The 21,418-nt window shown below is 50.4% G+C and overlaps 1 protein-coding gene across 9 annotated transcripts in view; it reads left to right on the plus strand.

The window, feature by feature from the left end:
- The first annotated feature begins 706 nt into the window (after window positions 1–706).
- ZNF131 (zinc finger protein 131) overlaps window positions 707–21,418 on the plus strand; it is a 31,974-nt gene continuing 11,262 nt past the window's right edge. For 2 of the 9 annotated variants that reach the window (XM_053914637.2, XM_071219837.1), the window contains exons 1-4: window positions 1,341–1,598; window positions 1,792–1,930; window positions 2,880–2,981; window positions 12,110–12,254. In XM_053914637.2, the coding sequence (XP_053770612.1) occupies window positions 1,807–1,930; window positions 2,880–2,981; window positions 12,110–12,254 (371 nt within the window). In that variant the 5' untranslated portion in view covers window positions 1,341–1,598; window positions 1,792–1,806. Of the gene's footprint in view, window positions 925–1,041; window positions 1,599–1,788; window positions 1,931–2,879; window positions 2,982–12,109; window positions 12,255–21,418 lie in introns of those variants that run through there. The other 7 variants (XM_053914642.1, XM_053914632.1, XM_053914656.1 and 4 more) reach the window with 7 other exon arrangements.

Here is a 21,418-nt window from a genome sequence, read left to right on the forward strand (position 1 = left end):
TCAAGGCTTCCCTTTGCAGTATACGAAAAATCTCATATCGTTTGCAGTGTTTGCAAGGCCCCTGTGGGTCTGTCTCAGCAACATTCTTTTAGTTCCCGAAATGCTATAGTCTCTGCGCCTTGGCTAAGAACTCTCAGAGTTCCGGGTGCTTCTTCAAGGTCACTAGCTTTCCTTGATCCCCAGATTACATTGTTCTTCACATCCCATAACACTCAAAAGTAGCCCCCCAGGCAATTAACTGTTTTAGATGTCTATCAGACCAAAAATCAGAAGGCAGAAACCCCGTAAGCCTTGATCACCACTGGATTTTCCAGTCCCTCAAAGCACTGCCTATCACAGCATTGACTCTCAATCAATGTCTGTTGGTATAATGGTTACATTCACTTTGCTATTTGAGTTCTTCCCTAATTCCCATCCTCTTCTCTGAGAAAATAAATGTCAACTATCTCATCTTCCTTAAAAAACATTTTCTTCCCCGAAAGAAGGAGCCAGTCACGTGAGGTTAATGATGGGTCACTGGCCTCCTTAAGCGCGGTGGTGTAGCGAGTAGGGTGTTACGCTGGAGTAACGGTCTCATGTGTAAGTAATCGCAGCAGATCCACCAGGTCCGGAGCCTAGCACCCACGTGCCGGCCACAAAGCACGGAGAGGGCGGGCACCCGGGAAGACGATCCCCGGCGGCCGGACGTGCTCGCGCCCGTGGCCGCCCAGCCCGCGCGGCGGTCCCCGGGTCTCGGAGCGAGCGCACGTGCGCCGGCCGGACCTGAGCGGAAGAAGCGCCCGGCAGTCGCGCAGACATGGAGGGCGAGGCACTGCTTAGGGGTAGGGAAAGGTGTGGGGCGAGTTCCGCCCCGGGAGGGGAGAGCAGAGCAGGGCAGGAGAGGCTTTGAGGGACGGAGAGGAGCTAGGGAGGATTCCGGGATAGGTAAGGCGGGCCGATCCCGAGCCCAGGAGGAAGGGGGCGGGGAGGGGCGGGGCCGGGGAGCAGCGGCATAAAAACCCCGCGGGTGCGCGTGGCGGCTGGATCCTGAGGCCCGAGCGGAGCGCGCACGCCCGCAGTCGGGCCGGGGTGGGTGGAGAAGGGAGATCCCCGCCGAGGCCCCGCCAGGCCCGGCACCGGCCCAGCCCCCAGCAACGCGATTCCTTCTTTCTTGAGCGCGCGCGCGGCCTCGCGGGCGTCGAGCCCCAAGTCCGCACGGTTGGCCCCTCCCCGCTGCCGGGTGCGTGACCCGTCTCTCGGCGGTCTGCGCTCGCAGGCGGCCGCGTCAGCCGAAGCCTGACGCAGTGACGCTTTACGTGGACGTAAGTGACGCGCAGGTCCGGGCCGCTCCTCCTTCCTTGAGTGAGTGCCGGCCCGGTCGGGGCGGGGGAAGGGGGGGGGCCCGGGGAGGCAGAGGCGACCCGGGAGTCGTTGTGGGCCGCGGGCCGGACTGGGTTCCGCGGCGGCGGGAGCCAGGGCCGCGCAGAAGGGTTTGGCGGGCCGTTAGAGGGCCGCGGCGGCTGTCGGCCCGGCCCCTGCCGGACTTGCGCGCCCGGGCGCCCGGAGCCTCCGGCGCGGCACCCACCCCGCTCCAGCGCGCGTCTCCCGACTCCAATTAGGTCAGGCTCGGAGTCCTGCGGCCGCCACTCGGGGCCCCGGCGGCTCGCCTTTCTTCTCTCGCCTTCCTCTCGCCTCCCCCTCCCCCCTTCTTTTCACGTTGCTGGGGTGTTGGTTTTTGTTGTTTTCTGCTTTCGGGGTTCTGTTTCCCAGCCCGAGCTCATGGGTGTACATTATCATGCTCCTCTTTTGTAGAGCAACCCGCTGGCCATGGAGGCCGAAGAGACGATGGACTGCCTTCAGGAGTTCCCGGAACATCACAAAATGATCCTGGACCGATTGAATGAACAGCGAGAGCAGGACCGGTTTACTGACATCACCCTGATTGTCGACGGTGGGTGGGGTGGTGGGCTCCGGCGGATTTGGGGCTTTGGTTCTCACCTCCCTTTTCCCAGCCCCTCGGAGCTCCCTATCAAAGTCTGCGGAAAGTGCGCGCTGGGCCCGAGGGCGCTTGTCAGTGCCGCTCACATGGACCGGAGGCCTGCACAGGCTAGTTGGCGGGCAGTGAGGATTTGGACAGAACCGTGGCGTTTTGACTCCTGGAAGTTTTCCCCTTGCACACCTGAGTGCAGGATTATGGGGTGGGGACAGTGAGGACTTCTCTAAATGGTTAATGGCCTCCTCTGGGTAAGGTGCTGTGAGTGTCCCACAGGAGTCAAGTGGGAAGGTTCATTTTTTTTTTTTTTCCACTAGTTTGTCAAATGGTCTTGGGGGGAGACTAAGAATCCTTTGCAGCCCTGGTATCCACCCTCTTTGGGAACCCCCAAAGCAAAGTGGGGTCTTTGTCAATCTTGGGTGTTGTCATCGTAATGGGGGCAAACCCATCTTGGGCGTCCTCTCAATTGAGTGAAAATAGGCTTTTCCAAATATTAGGCATACTAAGATGTTTCTCATAGCAGACACGTGCAGCTTCATGCTTGTCCTGTGGCTTTTTCCCCTCTTTTTCTAAATCATCTGTAACCTTCTGGGTGGTGTTTGTATTTAGTCATTTCCACCCAATACAATATGCCTTTCACTGTTTAATTAAGTGGTAGGAGGCTCCTGCCCCCCGAAGTATTGTAAACCGGCCTTTATAAAGTTGACTTAATAAGGCCTTTGAGGTAAAGATTTGGCTTTGTGTCTAATTGAGATTAAAATTTGTTGAGACAGCTGCCAAGAATATTCTGACTTCAGTAATTTATGTAGTATGATTACATTGCGAAGACTGACTTCATGTAATTTCCTAAGTTGTTTCCTAGTTTTATGTTTGTGAATATGTATGACTTTATTTTCTTTTTGTCTAGGTCACCATTTTAAGGCCCACAAGGCTGTTTTGGCTGCTTGCAGTAAGTTCTTCTACAAATTCTTTCAGGAGTTTACTCAGGAACCCTTGGTGGAGATAGAAGGTAAATACTTGTTTGAAATAAAACTTTAGCAAACATTATGGTTGATGAGGTTTTAGGCAGTTAATTAGTAAGACACCGTGGGACACAGGCATCAGGGGTTCTGTTAAGTGACTGAAAAAAATGTTCTTTTGATACCTGAGAATTCTTACTTTCAGTCGAGGGCTTGGTGCAGTGATCTGCCAGGGAAACTCCTCCATTAGGGGAAGGTCTTGGTCTCTTAAAGGAGTCTTTCCCACTGCGAAAACCAGCAGTCACTGTCTTTTGAAAACATGTTACAGTAAATTCCCATCTTCATTCGGTGGCCTTGTGTTTCAGATTGAGGGGTGCTGAAGGGTAGCGTAGAGGCCTCTCCTAGCGGAGGTCCAGGAGTGAGTGGCTCGGTGTACGGTGGCTGCCGTGATGTGGAAAGGGCAAAAGGTGAACTGAGGCAGCATTCCGAAGTTGCAGTGGCTGTAGAAGGTGGGGATGGAAGGGGTTATCCGCCAGATACGCCTTGTGATAGTAAGTGATCTTTCGTCCTTGCTGGACTCTTCTGTGATAATGACCTGCCAGCCGCTAGGTGTTGCTTAGCAGTCTCTGTGCATTTCCTGAGGCTCACAGCAGTGATCCTTTGAAGTAAGTGGTGTTTTTCCATTTAATACATCAGGGAACAGGCTCCAAAGGTTACTTGCCCAAGGTTGCCCAGCTAGCAAGGCAGTCATAGTTCAAAACTAGGAAATAAACCAGCTTGTCTACATAAATACTGAGTTTTAACTTCTTTCAGGGCTTTTTGTGTTTTGGTTTTGTATCTCTTTTACCACGTATATACTCTTTGTTTTGAATGGGTTGCCTAGAAACACTATTCCCTTGGAAAAATTTTTGTGCCTGGGGGAGTAAAGAAAACGTAAAGAGTTAGGAGCATCCTTTTATGTTAGGACATCCCAGTTTACCTGGCATTCCACCAGCTATGCCTGTGGGCGGGTTATCTGCTGGTTGTCTGTGACGGACAGCGCACAGGCATAATGGGAATCCACAGAGCTTACTGAAGTGGGGCTCTCGCTGCCTGGATGGCGCTGGTTTCTCCTGCAAGGTAAGATTTCATGCGTTTATTCACCTGAGGTACTGGCTGGCCCCAGGCAGATTACCTTACCTTAATTGCATAGTAGTCTCCTCATCTGAAAAGTGGGTTATTAGGCTTGATTAATTGAAATAACGTGCAGAGTGCCTGGCATAGTGTTAGTGGATTGTCAAAGCGTAATAAATTTGGGCTATTTGTCAATTGAGTACTTATTGTTTATGTACTGTGCTACACCTGTGAAATAAAGAATTGATGAATAAGACAACCCTTTACAAATTTGCAAATTTAATCACAGAGAAGCAACAGGTAAAGAAAGGAGTGCAGAAAGTGTGGCAGACTTTTACCGTGGAACTGCGTCCCTGAGGAGGGAGAACAGGCAGTTGGTCTGCCTGAGAGAGAGGGGAAAGATTGCAGAGGAGTTGACTCCGGAGCAGACTCTGAAAAAGTCAGAAAGTTAATGGCCAGGCTAGAGTGTGGATTGCTGGTGGGGCAAGGACCGCCAAGCTACCGGAGAAGCGGGGTCTTCGCTCCTGAAGACCAGTCACCTTGGCGTGTCTCTTGGACATTGTGGTGCCTCTGACCGCCGTGTGCATTATGGTACAGCACAGGCAAGCCTTCGGTGTTGAAACTGTAGACCCGTAAGAAAGTAAAAGGTAAGAGCACTTTCTGTTTTTGTTATTTGCCAGATTCGGGTTTAAAGAATCAGTTTGGCTCAGTGTCTCCTTAACCCGTTAACTGTGGGATTGCTCTGCGATCTGCCGCGCTCACCTGGCTGTCGAGAAGGCCCTGAGTGTGTCACTGGGAAACCTGAGTGGTCGTCCCTGCTGTACTGTCGGTTGCGTGGCCTTGGGCCTGTTGGCTGGCTGGCTTCTTTAATCTGAAAATAAGGAATGTTGGGCCCTGTCGTGGATGTTTTGCGTATTAGGCCATCACACTCCGGGTGTGCTGGAGAATGCTTTCGTTGTTTTGGTTTTGGTTTATTTTAGGAGGTCATCAACCTAGTTAGGGTCAGGCTGACTTATGTGGGCTGTGGATCCAGTGACAATTTCGTTTTCAAAACCTGTGCGGTGCTGTCCAGGCCCCAGGTGTGCTGACCTGGGTGGCAGGTCACTCTACGGTGCAGTTGTCAAAGCCTTTGTTGGCGTCCCCTCGGGGCAGTTCCGCCTGCGTGTGGCTGGGTGGTGAGCTTGAGGCTGCACACAGATTGAGGAGGCTTTCTCCAGACCTCTCTGGTCTCCTCTGCACTCGAGCTCCCAGCAAAAGTCTGGGGTTTTAGCCACCCTGTGCTATCTCCACTCCCCACCATGGGATCTCCTTCTTGGGCAAAGTGGTGGGAGAAAAGGGAGAGAACAAAATAACAGGAATTCCCTTCCTGCTCTTGATGCCGTAGTCTGTCTCCTAGTTCTCTGTCAGAGGGAAGAACTTCCTCTCAGACTGGAGGTGCTGGCTTGGTGGCCTCAGAACCGGGGCCTGCCTTTAGCGAGGGCTGAGACAGAGGAATAAAAACCAAGTATTTTTCCCTCACCCCCCCACACAAACTCTCCATCTTCTTCCCTGGTTCTCTAGCTCGAAGGAGTTTGTCCTGGAGCTTCTCCTCTCGGCACCCGCTGCAGAGTTCTGGGGTTCGGACAGTCCTGGAGTCTACGCTGGGATATGTGAGGGGAAGAAGACGACCCAGGACACTCCTTGCTCTTTGAGTTTTGGTTTCTCTCTCCAGTCAGCTTGCTTCCATTTATTTTTCAGAGTCCTTGTTTATTTGCAGTATGTATTCCCTCCAGGATTTGTAGTTGTAATCAATGGAGAAGCTAGGGTAGAGTGTGCTTTCTCCCATCTTAGCTAGAACTGGAGCCTCCCTCCCCCGCACCCCCAAATCCTGTAAAATAGGAATAAGGACCTGTAGTGATGGCTCTGGTCCTTAGTGGCACATTGGAAACACCAGGGGAGCTTTTGCAAGACCAGTGCCCAGGCCTTCTCTCCAGATGGAGTAAAGCTGTCTTTGAGGGTGGACATCCGAGCGTCTGTATTTAAAAGTTGTCTAGGTCCTTGTTATTTAAGGTGTGGTCTGAGGACCAATGATAATGGGCATCACCTGGGAGCTTGTTAGAAGTGTAGACTCTTGGGCCACCCTAGGCCTGCTGGATCAGTCTAAGACCGTTAGGTGATTCCTGTGCACAGCAAAGTTAGGGCAGCGGTGCCCCGGAACCATCTCACCAAGCAGCCAGTGTTGAGAACCCCTGCTTCATAGGGTGTTGTAAAAGCAAACGATATGCTTGTAAAAGAAATTTCACTTCCCGTGTGCTCTGTATCACCTGTCACTAGATGCAAACTGAGCTACATCTCTCTGTTTTCTATGTCCCTAATGAAGTAAGTTACCTTTGGTTAGAACCACAGGCTCACCTTTGGCTTCAGATAAAAATTCTTGTCCCCAAAACCAGTTGCTTTGTGGCTTTGACTTGAATTCACACCACATAGAATCTCAAGTGAACATTCATTTCTTTGTTCGGAACACAGCCTTCTAACCAGAGCCTCCAATTTTCTAAGTCCGTTCTTCCTCAATTCCTCCTGCAGCCATGTCCATGGGCACCTAGTGTTCTCTCTCACAGCAACTCTGCAGACGCATCACACTTGGGCCCTTACTGTCAAGGTCAGGACACCCAAGTCCATGTTCAGGCATGTGCTTTTGGAGTGGGAGTTTTCACTAATTGGGGGAATTCCCTAAGACTAGAGAAATTTCAGAATTCTTCTCCTTTGTTTCTTTCTCTGGGAAACAAGAAGACTAAGATTAAGGTGTAACATTTTCCTTAGATACTTGTTTAGGAAAATTGTATTCTATAGCACACTTTTATTATGAAAGAAGTAAGGGACTGATGAGAAAATGGGCTGAGATTTGAAAGTTACCACACTAGTCCTGATAGAGAATAAAGTATTTCTGTGCCCACCCATCATCTGCCACCACTTGCATCCCTGGGCTGGAATTACCAGGTTAGTTCATGTTCGCTAATTATTCAGGGCAGTGGTTTATTCCTACAACCATTGTGGGCCTGGCCACGTGAGAAGCACCAAGGATGCTTGTAAAAAAAGTTTCCCATCCCAGTTTTGATCTGGAGATCAGGGACCTGTGGCGGGTGTGTATGTGTGAGTTTAAAGTGAAAGTACTAGTGAGAGAGCGTAGATAATACGCTACTCCACAGGTACAGGAGCATTAAAAAAATAATATTATTTATTTGTTTTAGAGAGAAAAATCTGCTATTCTGCCCACTCATGCATTCATTGACTGACTCTTGTATGTGCCCTGACCTGGATCAAACCCAAAACCTTGGCGCATGGGGACGAGCCCCTGCTTTTATTAAGTCTTCAGCTGACTGGTGAACTAAGATTAGGGACAGAGTCCACATATTTAAATCCTAGAGGCCTGATGTTTGTTAAAATTACAGATTTTTAGAATTTTCTACAATAATGCAGTATGTGTATTACAGAGTACTCCCAGTGGGGTCTAAGGCCACACTGTAACCCAGTAATATTTCAGCAGTGTAGCACATTACTATCTACTATTTTTAAAAAAGATTTTATTTATCTATTTTAAAGAGAAGGGAAGGGAGGGAGAAAGAGAGAGAAACATGGATGTGTGAGAGATCCAGCGATCAGTTGCCTATCACAAGCCCCCGCTGGGGACCTGGCCCGCAACTTAGGCATGTGCCGTCGCTGGGAATCGAACCTGCGATCCTTTAGTTCACAAGCTGGCACGCAATCCACTGAGCCACACCAGCCAGTGCTACTACTTACTCTTAATGGCGATAAAGATTATAAGTAGCCTTAGTTCAGATCAAATTTTGCTGCCAAATTTATGAGAAAACTGGTTTTAAGAGATTGGAGGATTTGGGGATTATACATACGCAATTCTGGACCTGTAGTGAATGAAATATGATGGGTATTCAAACTCTGCCCACCAGGAACATTTTCTGCCATCATCCTATTTTAAAATCCTCATCATAGCCCTGGCTGGTGTAGCTCACTGGATTGAGCACAGGCTGCAAACCAAAAGGTCACTGGTTTGATTCCCAGTCAGGGCACATGCCTGGGTTGTGGACCAGGTCCCCAGTAGGGGGTACATGAGAGGCAACCACACATTGATGTTTCTCTCCCTCTCTCCTTCCCTTCTTCTCTCTAAAAATAAATTAATAAAATCTTAAAAAGAAAATCTTCGTCATAGACTCTGGAATTGTGCCATCTGTTTGTCCTAGTATTTTTCTTTTTATTTGATGTATATATTTTTTAATTTATATTTTACTGATTATGCTATTACAGTTGTCCTGATTTTTCCCCCTTTGCCCTCCCCAGCACCTCCCACTCCCTCAGTCAATCCCCCCACCCTTGCTCATGTCCAAGAGTCAGGCGTGTAAGTTCTTCGACTACTCCCTTTTGCATCCCCGTGGATATTCTGTAACTACCTATTTGTATTTGTAAACCCCCTCACCTCTCACCCATTCTCCCACACCCCCGTCATTTATTTATCTTTAACCTTTGGCATTTTAATTATGATGTGTCTTGAAGTGGGCCTCTTTGCATCCATCTTGTTTGGGACTTTCTGTGCTTCCTGGACTTGCGTATCTATTTCCTTCACCAAATTAGGGGAGGTTTTTTTCATCATTCTTTCAGATAGATTTCCAATTTCTTGCTCTTTTTCTTTTCCTTCTGGCACCCTTATGAAGTGAATGTTGGGCCTCTTAAAGTTGTCCTAAAGGCTGCTTACACTATCCTTGGATTCTTTTTTCTTGTTCTGATTGGTTGCTTTTTGCTTCCTTATGTTCCAAATCATTGATTTGATTCTCGGCTTCATCCACTCTACTGTTGTTTCCCTGAAAATTGTTCATTTCAATTAGTGTATGCTTCATTTCTGACTGGATCTTTTTTATGCTGCTGAGGTCCTCACTAAGTTCCTTGAGCATCCTTATTACCAGTGTTTTGAATTCTGCATGTGAAAGATTGCTTATCTCCATTTCCTTTAGCTCTTTTCCTGGAGTTTTGGTCTGTTCTTTCATTTGGACCATGTTTCTTTATCTCCTCACTTTGGCAGCCTCCCTGGGTATGTTTGTATGTATTAGGTAGAGCTGCTTTGTCTTGGTAGTGTGGCCTAATGTAGTAGGCATCCTATAGGGCCCAGTGGCACAGCCTCCCCTATCACCCAAGCTGTGTACTTGTGGGCTGAGTACACCCTCCTCTTGTAGTTGAGCCTTGGTTGCTGTTGGCAGGTCAATGGGAGGGATTTACCCAGGCCATCAGCTGCAAGGACTGGCTGTGACCACTTACCACTAACCTCTGCCCTCTGTGGAGGATCAGCTGTACAGGAACAGGGTGGTGGTGCTCCAGGGTGGTCTGTAGCTGTCCACTGGGTGTGCTGGCCTGGGGTTTCCTGGGTGGTGCAGGCCAAGGTCAGCCTTCCCCTGTGTTTTGCCCAGGGCCACCCTGCCTGAGGTATAAAGCAATCCGAGATGGCTGCTACTTGTACTGGGCTTGGAGATTCTCAGGTGAAGCCAAGCTATGAATCTAGGCTGGCTGCTGCTAGTTCTGGGCCTGGGGCTCACTGAGGCCAGTTGTTGCTTGTTTGAAAGGATTTTGAAAGTTGTGAAGCATGAGCCAAGACCAGCCATTCATAGGGAACAGCAGCTTGGGTGGGCCTGTAAGTTGTGTGGGGCAGGGTCTCTGGGGATCTCCAGGGTGGGGCAAACAGTGTAAGCCGGGTTGATGGAATCTCAGATATGGCACCAGCTTGCTGACTCTGGGGCAGGGGGAAGGTTTAGAAAAGGGACAATGGCATCTGCTCACCTTGATACCAGACACTTCAGCCTCCCCCTGCATGCTACTTGTGCCCCTCAAGCCGCCTCCCTGTTGCCAGAGCTCATAGGGAGTGAATCTGAGTAGATGAGTCTTTGTGGGTGCTTTAAGGGGAACCGCTTGGGGCGCCAGCAGTTTCTTCCACCTACTCAAACCCTGGTGGTTTTTGCAGCCAGAAGTTGTGGGGATGTGTCTTCCTGGTGCTAGAACCCTGGGTGGGGGGCCTCGTTTGGGGCTGGGACTCCTCACCTCTGAGATATCCCTGCCAAGTTTTTATCCACTGCGTGTGGATGTGGGACCAGCCTGTTTCACGTCTTCGCCCCTCCTGCCAGTCTGGATGGATGTTTCTTTAATTCGTAGTTGTCATACTGCCATTCAGCTCGATTTCTGTCGGTTCTCAGTGACGGTGGTTCTGTATCTTAGTTGTAATTTGATGTAGCTGTGCAAAGAGGCGAGCCCTGTCTGCCTGCTCTGCCATCTTGACTGGAAGTCTGATCCTAGTTTTATTTTCATTTGACTGTGTAACTTGGGGTAAGTTACTAAACTTCTCTGTGTCTTGATTTCCTCACCTGCAAAATGGAGATTATGAGAGTAAGTACTACATAGGGTTATCATAGGGAGTGAGTTACTACTTGTAAAGTATTTAGTGTGTGGTATGTATGTGTATATCTCATGTTTAAAACATTAATCTGTTCTATTAATAGTCAATTTCATTCCACTATAGGAACATTTTACGCATTGTGTTTCAAAAGGACATTTGCTGCACTTTGAAACATCTGGTCAAAACTCCCTCAAAAATTAAAAAACCCAGAACAATCTAGTCATCCCTCCCTCAGGCTATTTTCGTATATAATAAAGCATAACGTCGTCGGAAGACAACCGGGGGGACAGAAAGGCTTAGCAGACCCAAATTAAACTAGCCTTCAGTGAATCCAGCTAGTTTTAGTTTGCTTTTCGGAAGCATGTGACACGGTCATATTACATTATATTTTATGGCCTTTCCCATTATCGAGCTTGCTTTCATACATTTTGAAATGAGTCTGCTGAAGCTCAGGAGTCTTGATTTGTCCTAAGGTACACAGATCTTAGAGAGCTGGGACTGAACTAAAACTTCGAAATTCTGACTCCCTGAATGATGTCCTCCTCTTGTACAGGCGGGGTGCTGGGTATTCCACGGTATTCTCACTGTGGTCCTGAGGCCACGCTGAGGTGCATCAAGTGGGAAGAACATAAAAACAGTTTTGTATTTGCAGTTGTGTATGTTGTGTGCAGTTTGGACTTGGGCATTTCTTAGCATTAAAAAATTTATATTAAATGTAGTTTTCTCCTTGTTCTCATTAATAGCATTTTTAGCCTCACATTGGCAGACTAATATAGCATTGAGGGGCATAGGGAAATAGAGTATCCTTCTGGGCCAGGATTTAAACACAAAACTTGTAAAGAAAAGTTGGAATTGTGGAAGTTTATTTTTGAAAGTGATTTTAGCATTTATTTCTACTTTGTGTCCTGCCTGCATTTAGGAAGCATTGTGTCGGGTACTGTGACGTACCTCGAGTAGCTTGTGGTCAAGCGATGATACCTCGTATCAGCGTCTCAGACCAGGTACAGAGCTCGGTGTGGGGGAAGCATTAAAGACGGTTTCATTAAAGATGTGGCATTAGAATGGGGCCTTCAAGGGTCTCAGGACTGGTACAGAGATAAAGCCATTCAGCATTCAGGAGAGAGGGCAGGTGTTAAAGAAGGCGAGGAATCTCTTAGGAAATGAATGGGCTTGAGAATCAGTATTAGAGTGTGTTTGATAGAGTTTAAAATGTGGAAGGGAAGATAGTGAGAAGTAGAAAAATAGCGTGAAGAACCTAGAAGTAAAGGCAGAGTGGTGCTGGACTTGATTTGCTAAGCCGCGGAAAGCCGTCAGCGATTTTGGAGTTGAGTTGATGCAGGGCTCCCTGGCAGGTACCACGGCATGTCTGACATGGACTAGTGAGCCAGCTCATCTGTTTGAGTGACAGGTTTTACTCTTCTGTAAGGGCCATGGGAGTCTTTGGGAATGGTCTTAAAGTAGTTTGCTAGTTAGTGCTGGAACTTAGCTACAGTAATATTGTGCTGATAATGAGAATTCTGCCAGGAAATAATCTTTATAAGTAACAAGGACCAATCATGTTCCAAACATTTTTTCCCCCTAATTGTTATAAGATTTGAATCAACATAAATACATGCTAATGTGCATCTTTTTTTGCAGGTGTTAGTAAAATGGCCTTTAGTCATTTAATTGAGTTCACATATACAGCAAAATTAATGATACAAGGAGAAGAAGAAGCCAATGATGTGTGGAAAGCAGCAGAGTTTCTGCAAATGCTAGAAGCTATCAAAGCTCTTGAAGTCAGGTAAGCACTCGGTTAAGTCCACATGCTTACTACTTGGACCAAGTGTAGCTTTGAGTTCTGAAGCACCTAGTGCACAGAAAAAGGAAAAATCACTCAGTTACATCATTCACAGTTATAATACGGGAACATATTAATTGCTTAGGAGCCATTCCTATGCAGTTAATATTAAAACACAAAGTTTCTCATAGGAAGTATTAAAAAACATTGAGAGACTCCACGGTTTTTTACTAGTGACTCAGAGCAGGCGCTCTGTGGAGTCCAGCTGCCTGGGTACTACCCTAGCTCCCCCACCGCACGCGCGCCTGTGTCTGTAACGACGTTAGCCCCCGTCAGCTGCTCGGTCTCCTCCTCTGTGGAATGGGCATAACAGTGCTACTTCCTACATAGGGTTATTCGTGTGGGTCAGACGAACTGATGCATGTGCAGAGCTTAGCATGGTGTCTGGCGTATGATACCGTAAGATGTAAGTTGCTGTTGTCTCCCCGCTCTGTTTCTCACGGTGATCCTCGGTGTAGGCCGTTGGCATAACATTGAAGGGAAGTTTGGTAAAATCAGTTTCACGTGGGACAAAGTGATTTAGTCCAGCTCACTGATGTGGGTTAGTCTAAAGATATGATTTAGAATAACTCTAAAAAATAATGGAACTATAGTCATTCATAAATATTATTTCTTCTAATGAGCTGTGATTGGTTTGCCGACAACTCAAGATTAGCTTTTCTGACAGAGGGTAGCGTGTGTGTACCCTCTGCTGCCTCGCGCCTGGCACGTAGGTGTGCAGCAGGCACTTGTCAGTGGTTGGATGGGCGTGCGCTGCGTAAGAGCAGACCGTTACTGTGGCGGGGAGAGCTGGGACACGGGTGGGGAGACGGAGGTGTCATGAGGATATACACCTCCTTAGGTCCCCTCTTCTCAAAGTGGGTACACGGGGGTGGTGTGTGTGCATGGCAATCCCAGATTCGTGGTGCAGTCCTAGATGAGAACCTTCCGGAAAAAATGTTCCGTCTGTGTGGTTCCTTCGCTGGACACGGCAGGGAGTGATAACCTTCCTATAGAGGAAGCCCTCGGCACCAGAACGGGGGGGGGGGGGGGGGGGGGGGCGGGCCGCGTTCCAGGTCGGGCTTGGGAGGCATTCAGTTGAGTTCTTGTGAATAATCGTTGGGAGTTGAAGCTAAGCACAACTGGGCACGGCTGTTTCCCTAGTCCTATTTAGAACCTTTTGGAGGATTTATTAATACAAAACTGGAGTTCTTACAGTAATTCAATCGTTAGTGCTTTTCGGTATAAATACTGTCACATGTCGAGTGTTTCTTGAACCAGTTAGGCATGCATTTCCTCTGAAGGGTTTTTTGAAAATAAAACAGTATTGCATACTGGCTGTTTATAATAATAAGTTTAAGAATACAAACTTAGTTATGGTTAAATCAACTAGTTAAGGCAGCTCTTTATTGAGAAGATAACTCTCAGATACAGAAGGTGAATAAGGTTCTTTCTCCACATTTGCAGTATGCGAGTATTTGGGGATGTAAGGTACTGAAAGAATACTAGGGCTTTATTTTGCTTTGTTGGAATTGCATCAGTGTTTATTTAAATGAGAAGGTTGCCGTTATTGTCAGAAAAGCAGCAGTTGCCTTACAGGTTTTCCTCCCCAGCCTAGTGAGGTGTAGTTCACACACGGTGTAATTCACACATCTTCGGTGCAGAGCTCCGGGTTCTGTTGGCCACCCCCACAACTGAGACGTGGGGCGTGTTCGTCGCCCTAACTTCTCTCATGACTCTGCAGTGGAGCTTGATCCCCCAGGCCCAGGCCGCCACGGATCCAGTGTCGTATGAGTGGACCCTGTCGCTGCACAGTCTCTCGGGTTTGGCTGTTTTCACTTAGCAGTGTGCTTTAGAGAGCGTTTGTGTGGCGGGTGTTAGCACTTGTTCCGTTGTACTGCTCAGTCCTGTTCCAGTGTGTGGACGCACCTCCTGTTGGTGAACACTGTGGTTGTCTCCAGGTTTTAGTGTTCACAAATGAAGTGGCTGTGACATTTGTCTACGGTTCTTTGGACGTATGTTTTCATTTTTCTCAGTAAGGACCTAAGAGTGGAGTACCAGGTTGTGTGGTGGATGAGTTTAATTTTTTTTTCAGTGCCACACTGTCTTCCAAAGCGCTGTGCCGTTTCACTTCCAGCCTGCAGTGTGTGTGCGTGGCAGTTGCTCTGCGGCCCTGCTCACACTATGTGGTATGGTGAGGCTTTTCCCTGCTAGCCTTCCTCATGTGTGTGTAGTGGCTGTAATTTGCATTTCCCCAAAGACTAATGATGTTGAGCTTTTGTGTGTGTGTGCTTTTTTGCCATCTCCTTATCTTTTGGTGAGGTGTCCACATCTTTTGCCCGTTTTTAAAATTGAGTTTTTGTCAAGAACTGTGAAGGGTCTGAGATTTTATCATGTTTGCGAGCTAAGTTTTACAGATGCTGCCTAAAGACATGAGACTCCCGAGTCCGAGAGAAAGGACTTAGTGTCTCTCACAGCATGAACCTCAGGTCTGTATCAGTTTTTCTTTTCCCCTGCCCCCGCATTCCACAGGGGTGCTAGTGACCTAAGTGTGTGCTAGACTCACAGTGGTGTGCGTCACAGCTGAGAACCCTGAGCTTTAGGAAGCCCAAAGCTTCTGTAGTGAGCTGCAAGCAAGCCTGCCCAGCCTCTGCCCCAGAGGGTCGCTGTCTTCAGCCCACTGGTCAGTCGGTGAAGCTGCCCTCCACTGTGGAGGAAGACAGGCTCTGTCCTCTGTCTTCTGAGGCTCTTTGCTGTACCAACACCCTTGAAATGATGCTGCAGAACAACCAGCTGTCAGTGTCCTTGTTTGCAAGGCATGAGAAACATCAGGTGTCCATGCAGAGTTGACTGCCAGCAGTGCCCTTGTTTCTCCGTTAATTCAGCTTCTGGTGAATTTTCCTGTGGGTATACCACCCCGTGACCTCTCTGGTTAATCTGACCATCAGGGCCCGGACCTTGTGCATTCAGCTCTTCTCGCACTGGACTAAGTTAAGACTTGGTCCAACTGTCAGCAGAACTGCAGCAGCAAGATGTGCCCACCCTGCAGCGCTGGGCTTGACCTTGCACCCAATCCCACAAGGCCTGGACTCAGCCAGCAGAGCAAGTCCCTGGACAGCCAGGTGGCTCTGTCCTTGAGTTTCTGGATTGAGCTTTCAATTTAGCCCTATGCATTAATCTAAGAATAACAAGAAGTTTTAGCAATTGCACAGTCTCCACATTGGCCCGTAGGGAGGAAGTCAAGGCAAGTCTGTCATCTCGAATGATGCTGGCTAGTGGTTTGAGGCTGACACAGGTGCCTTCCAAAGCCCAGGTGGGGCCATCGAGCACATAGACACGCCGGGCAGAGTTCGCACCACCTTTTTATTTGGGTGACTCCCGATATGGGGAAAACTACCCATGGTGCATGCATAGATAACAAGTCAGTATGGCTCCAGAAAGCTCCCCCAAGTAACCAAGGGTAGCCCCATTTTGGAGAGGTCTCCACAGTCATCTGAGAACTAAACTGATCCACCAGGGGCGTTTCCTTAGATGCTGATTGTCTCTCCTGCTCACCCCTGAGTTGCAAGTCGTCATAGTTTTGGGAGGGAAGGAACTTAGTACTTGGCGTCCACACAAGGAGTACAGTCCCATAGGTGTTTTTGAAAGAAAGTGGTTTACTATTGTCTGTGCCCCCAAAGTGGGACCTTCATCAGTCAGAGGCAGGTGGGCGTGGCCTCCAGTGTGGCCCCCCCCTTTCCTGGCTCAGTCAGAGCGACTGGGTCTAGACCTTGGTTTGGAGGGCTGTCTGAAGGTGGTCAGGTCAGTCTGTCCTGTTCGTCACCAGCACCTGAATGTCAGCTGAGTGGCAGTCATTGACCTTGCAGATTGAGCCTCAGCTCTGGGAATGAGAGTGGGACAAACCCCTGGTGCTTTACATGGGCCAGCCCCCTGCTGTTCCCAAACACTTCCTGGTGAGGTTGAGGAACCGGTGCTCAGATTCCGGTCAGAGCCCGTGGCGGCAGACCACACGTGCAGCAGACCGTTTCACATGCGTGCACGGTTGAGGAGAGCTGCACCCACCTGCGTTCTCCCACCTGAGGAAGGGCCTGGGCACTTCTGAAGGACAGAGACTGTGTCCCTTCTTCCTTGCCCCCCGGAGTCTAAGATGTTCCCTCCCTGGTGCCAGGGTTGTCGCTTTCCTTCCACCTGCACAGTGCCAGTGTGCGCCACGCCAGTAGCTACGGCTTCATCTCTTCCAGTCATCTCTCCCTACCCAGACCTTTCACCCCGAGTGGCCGGGGCAAAGACCTCTTCATAAAACTTAGAGACCCAGTGTGTCTCCCCCTTTGGCTCATGGGGACCAGCAAGTGTACTTGGCAAGCAGTATATTCAGTTCAATGGTCACTGAATGGTCCCAAGAATGGTTATTCTTAGGATCTCGGATGATGATGCCAGGTCACTAAGAGGATCCCAGTGGCTGAACCAGAATCAAGTTTGAACTGCTAGGCCTGCTTCTGACCAGGCTCCCACCTGGAGGGGCACTCACCCAGGCTGCACCGGGGTTGCCACTGGGAGAAAGAGGGTGATTGTGTTTAAGAAAGGTCGGGCAGAATCCTGAGTTTCCGAGTGAGTTTGTACAGCTTCCCACCTTTTCTGTCTTGATCATTACCCAGGAAGCACCTGAGAAGAGATGATCTCTTTCTGGGGACAGCTGACTTTAGTGACCAGACTGTTTACGCGGGTGTTTGGACAAGGAGGAGGTGGGGGAGGAAGAGTCAGAAATCTCTGAGTCAGTGGCTGAGGCCACTCCGGTGCTGTGCACTGGCAGCATCTGTGGGTGGCAGGGAGTGTGAAAGGTCCAGCCGTGCCTTGACTTCCAGCCAATGACCCAGTGGCTTCTGGCACGTCGTTACCAGACTGCAGGTGGGCCAAGCTGAACAAGACACCCATCTGTCTCAAGGGCCACAGTGGTGGTGTGGCCAGATCCGGCGGCTCAGACTGGAACGGCAGCGTCGTCACCTGAAGGAATGTCAGCAGTGCTGCCGCCCCTTCCCTGTCCCCCTCCCCGCCCCCATAGAGACCTGCAGTGGGCTCAGAGGCTGGGTGTGGTCCGTCCACCGGGAACATCTGGGGATAGCGCCCGGTGCACAGTGGCCTCCTTCACCATGAGGCCAACGGGCCAGCCTTAGGTGTCCCAGGTCTGGCGTGCACGGCAACCTCCACATCAGTTTGTGGTGGCAGATGTGTCACCGTGTTCGGAAACGTCAGGTGTTGGTTGGTGGTGGAAGTCTGGCGGGGCGGGCTTCAGAAGCAGCGTGGTTCTGACTGGTGTTGTTAGAGAGCAGGCCTTTCCATGGGCCTCTGAGCCAGTGACCCAGAGGGTAGGGTCAGCGGGCGTTACTGTTTCCGTGGCTGTGGCCCAAAGATGGATGTCTTGAATCTGCCAAGACGTCCAGGCCTTCGAGGCAGCAGCAGCGCAGGTCAGTAAAAACAGTGTGGAGGATGTTGTCCAGAGCTGTGGAGGCAGCCTTGAGCTCTGCCCCGAGTAGGGCAACCACATCCACGTCTGCTTTTTGCGTCGTCGGTGCTCAGGCTGAACATCTGCAGCAGCCAGTGAGCGCTCTCAGCCCTTGGCTTAGCTAAACCGTCAGTGAGTCAAAGACCCCCTTCATCCCGTGGTTTTCTTTGGGCAGCGGAGTGAGGGCACTACCGCTTTCTCAAGTCACAAGCCAGGAGGCCAACTGTTCCTCTGGCTACAGTTTGTGTTTGACGAGTGAGACTTGTCAGGCTCGTCTCACCTTGCTGGTCACGAAGTTCTAGTTGGTGCATTCCCAACAGCAGCGTCAGGCCAGGGGGCCTCGAAGTCTCTGTTAGGCATCTGTTTCAACAGGAGCCCAACAGGCTAGTCCTTTCTCGTCAAAGGGAGAGCACCTGGGAGCTGCACTAGGGCATTGGCAAGTCTGAAATCCCAGGAACACCTTTGGGTGCAGGCGCCCCCTTTTGTCAGAAGCTCTGATGTGCAGAAGCAGCTGTCTCAGAGAGCTGCAGCTCACAGGGGCCTTCAGGTTATGGGGGCCCAGGATTAGAAAATGTACGGCAGCTAGATGGACAGCAGCCAGTGCAGCCTGTTGGCTGGAGCCCCCCTAAACTATGCTGGTCTGCAGACTCACCGTCGTGAAGAAGAAAGGAGAGTGCTCAAGGGGGGCACGTATGTTCCCAGCACCCAGGGGTCAGTGCATGCTGGGCCTTGTTTCTGGTGGGGAGGAGGAGAAGGAAGAGGGGGAGTGGTTTTTCTTTCATTGCTGGAGGGTTTCAGTGTTGTGAATCCAGCTGCATAGCCCTAAAAAACTTGACTTGGTGGGCAGGCCCCCGGCTTCGTGGGGTTCTCAGCAGCCCTTGCTGGTCTGGTGGAAGTGTGGTAGCGCTGCAGGCAGAGCCTTTGCCGGTACGGCTTCCGGCTTGCCAGTCAACAGGATAGCATCAGTAGAGTGTAAACTGCAGACAGCTTAAGAACAGGACACTGTGCCTCGTCCTGACCCAGCTACTGGTGGCAAGTGGCAGGGGAGTTAGTGCCAGTAGCTCTTTTGTACGTGCGGCTCTTTGCAGTCGGGGTGATCCGTCTCTGGTAGTGAGAGGATGGGGAGTGCAAATGCTGCTGTACATGCAGATGTCAAGGCAACAACAGCGGGTAGAGTCAACCCCTCCCACAGGTCAGGACAGCCCCTGGCCGCTGTGAGCCTCACCCAGACCCCAGCAGTTGAATGCAAGTGTCTCCTTTTCGTGGAACCCAATGGGATGGCACGTTAAAGACCTGAATCCAACAGAGCCGTGAACGTGTGAGTCCCTGTCATTGCTGAGCTTCCATCCACATTCTGGGACAGGTTTCTGGAGTCTTCTTTGTGTGCCCGTGGGAACAGGAAGACCTTGGCTCCACCCCTAACTGTCCTTCTCCCAAGTAGGTGAAGTCAAGGGAAGGGGACGGGAAGGGGAAGGGGAGAGAGGAAGAGGCGGGGGGGGGGGGGGGGAAAGGGGGGGGGAGAGCGGGGCTGCAGTAAGCAAGGCACATTTGCTTTAGCCCACCCCGAGCCCCGGGTCCCGCAGCACGGCCGCCCTGACGGGCACCATCGATTTCAATGTGGGGCACCCGGGGTTCCGCAGCCCTGTCCACCTGGCTTTCCAGTTGGGCCCCTGAGCTTTACTCTTTTTGGTTCCCTCAGACCGGACCTGCGTGGTGGAGGCTTTTTGGAACCCTGTCCCTGGGTTATAGGCGTGTGCTGCCCCGTTGTCATGGTGGCATCCTAGGCTTTTGCCTGGTTTCACATAAAGGTTGGGGGCTTTTCAACGGGCCTGATCCCAGGGACTTACGTTGTCTGGGATTCTTTTCTGATTCCCCAGTGGCTCATCCTCATCAGCCTGAAAACCCAACTGGGCAGGAAAACTCTCACTAGTGAATGTCTCATAGGAGTGTGTCTCCCCAAGAGCCCTGAGCACCCTTAGGGCAGCCAGGACCCACTGTAAAAACCTCTGAGACCTTTCATGGTCATCTCCAAGTGGCTCTAAGGTGGCCGAGGCGGACGGCAGACTACAGGAGGGGCTGATCCCAGAGGTGGTCCAGGTGCACCGGTCTTCCTGCATAAGCATGCCCCTCACCTCCATCCACGTGGGCCAGCGAAGTTCTCTGAGTGACTCAGCTGGGTTCTATGAGTAGCGTGGCGACTTCTGTCACACTCGCTTTAGGTGCATGTCCCAGAAACTTGTCTGTGAAGGGATGATATCTGTCTCCACGCCCTCACCACGAACATTAGCAGTCATGTGGGTGTTAGTGTTCGTCGTTAGGATGGGGTGGACTTCAGGCTGGACGCCAGCTTGGCCGGGAAGCCCTCCCCCACCCCCATACCTCAGGAGAGTTTGCAAAACCAGGTACCTGTCTGCAGCTGTCCTTGAACTTGCTGCCCAGCACTCATCCTGCAACCACCTTCCCAGTTTTCCTCATTGGAAGTCATTTTCCTTTCCTGGGGTTGCTGTAACAGAGTACCGCCCACCACGTGACTCAACAGCAGAAATTTATGTCTCACGGTTCTGGAGGCTGGGAGTCCTACCTCAAGGTGAAGACATGGCCATGTTTTTCAAAAGCCTCTAGGGGGCGACGGTAGCCCTGCCTCTCTCTAGCTTCTGATCGTCCTGGGGGCCCCTTGGCTTGTGGCAGGGAGAGTCCAGTCTTTGCCTTTATCCCCACAGTGTAGCTTTCTCCTCTGTGTGTGTGTCCTAATGTCCTCCCCTCGTGAGGGCACAGTGGGGTTAGAGTGGGCCCCGTCTAATGACCCTGTCTGGACTTGACTGTGTCTTCTAAGACTCCAAATGAGGTCACATTCACAGGTGGCAGGCGTCAGGACGTTACCCTGTCTTTTTGGTAAACGCAGCAATAGGCATTTGGGGGGGGGGGCAATTATTGGTTAGTCAGCCATACAGTTTGTTCAGCACGTTGGATGCCAGCTCCAGTGGACTTCCTCCTGTTCTGTCCTTTGCTCCACGAGGCTTCTTCATCCTTCCTGTCCCGAAAACATGGCAAGAACTGTGAGGGGGATCAGTGATCTTACCCTCCTTGCAAGGCAACGGGTCATTCTGCCACAGTTCCGTGGGTGCTGATAGAGGACATGGCTTGCAGGTCAGAAAGAAAGGACTTCATTGCGCTCTGCCCAGCAAGCACGTGGGTTTCCTGTGTGTGCCAGTTCTCCTGTCTCCCGCAGGCCCCACAGCGGGGACATTGAGGGGCTTGGGTGAATGCTGTGTGTGGGGTTGGTTCACATCACAGCTGAAGAATCTCCAGCTTACGAAACCCACATCTTTCGTAATGGGCTGTGAGCAAACCTGCCTGACCTGTGTCCCGGAGCGAGGCACTACTGGGCAGTAAGCGAAGCTTTCCTCCACTTCAGAGGGAGCCACAGTCTGTCTGCCACACAGTTGGCTCTGCAGTTGGCTCGGACCCTCGAGAAGACAGTCCGGAACCAGAGCCCTTAGCTCATGAGACCAGTGGAAACACGAGAGGCGTGTGGAGAGCTGTCTCCCACCAGTTGTCTTCTCTTACCGAGTTTGTTAAATTGTGAGGATTCTTCTTACATTCTCTGTACAAGGCCTTTGAAAAACAC

Source organism: Desmodus rotundus, chromosome 1, assembly GCF_022682495.2.
Source record: "Desmodus rotundus isolate HL8 chromosome 1, HLdesRot8A.1, whole genome shotgun sequence".
Classification (NCBI taxonomy): domain Eukaryota; kingdom Metazoa; phylum Chordata; class Mammalia; order Chiroptera; family Phyllostomidae; genus Desmodus; species Desmodus rotundus.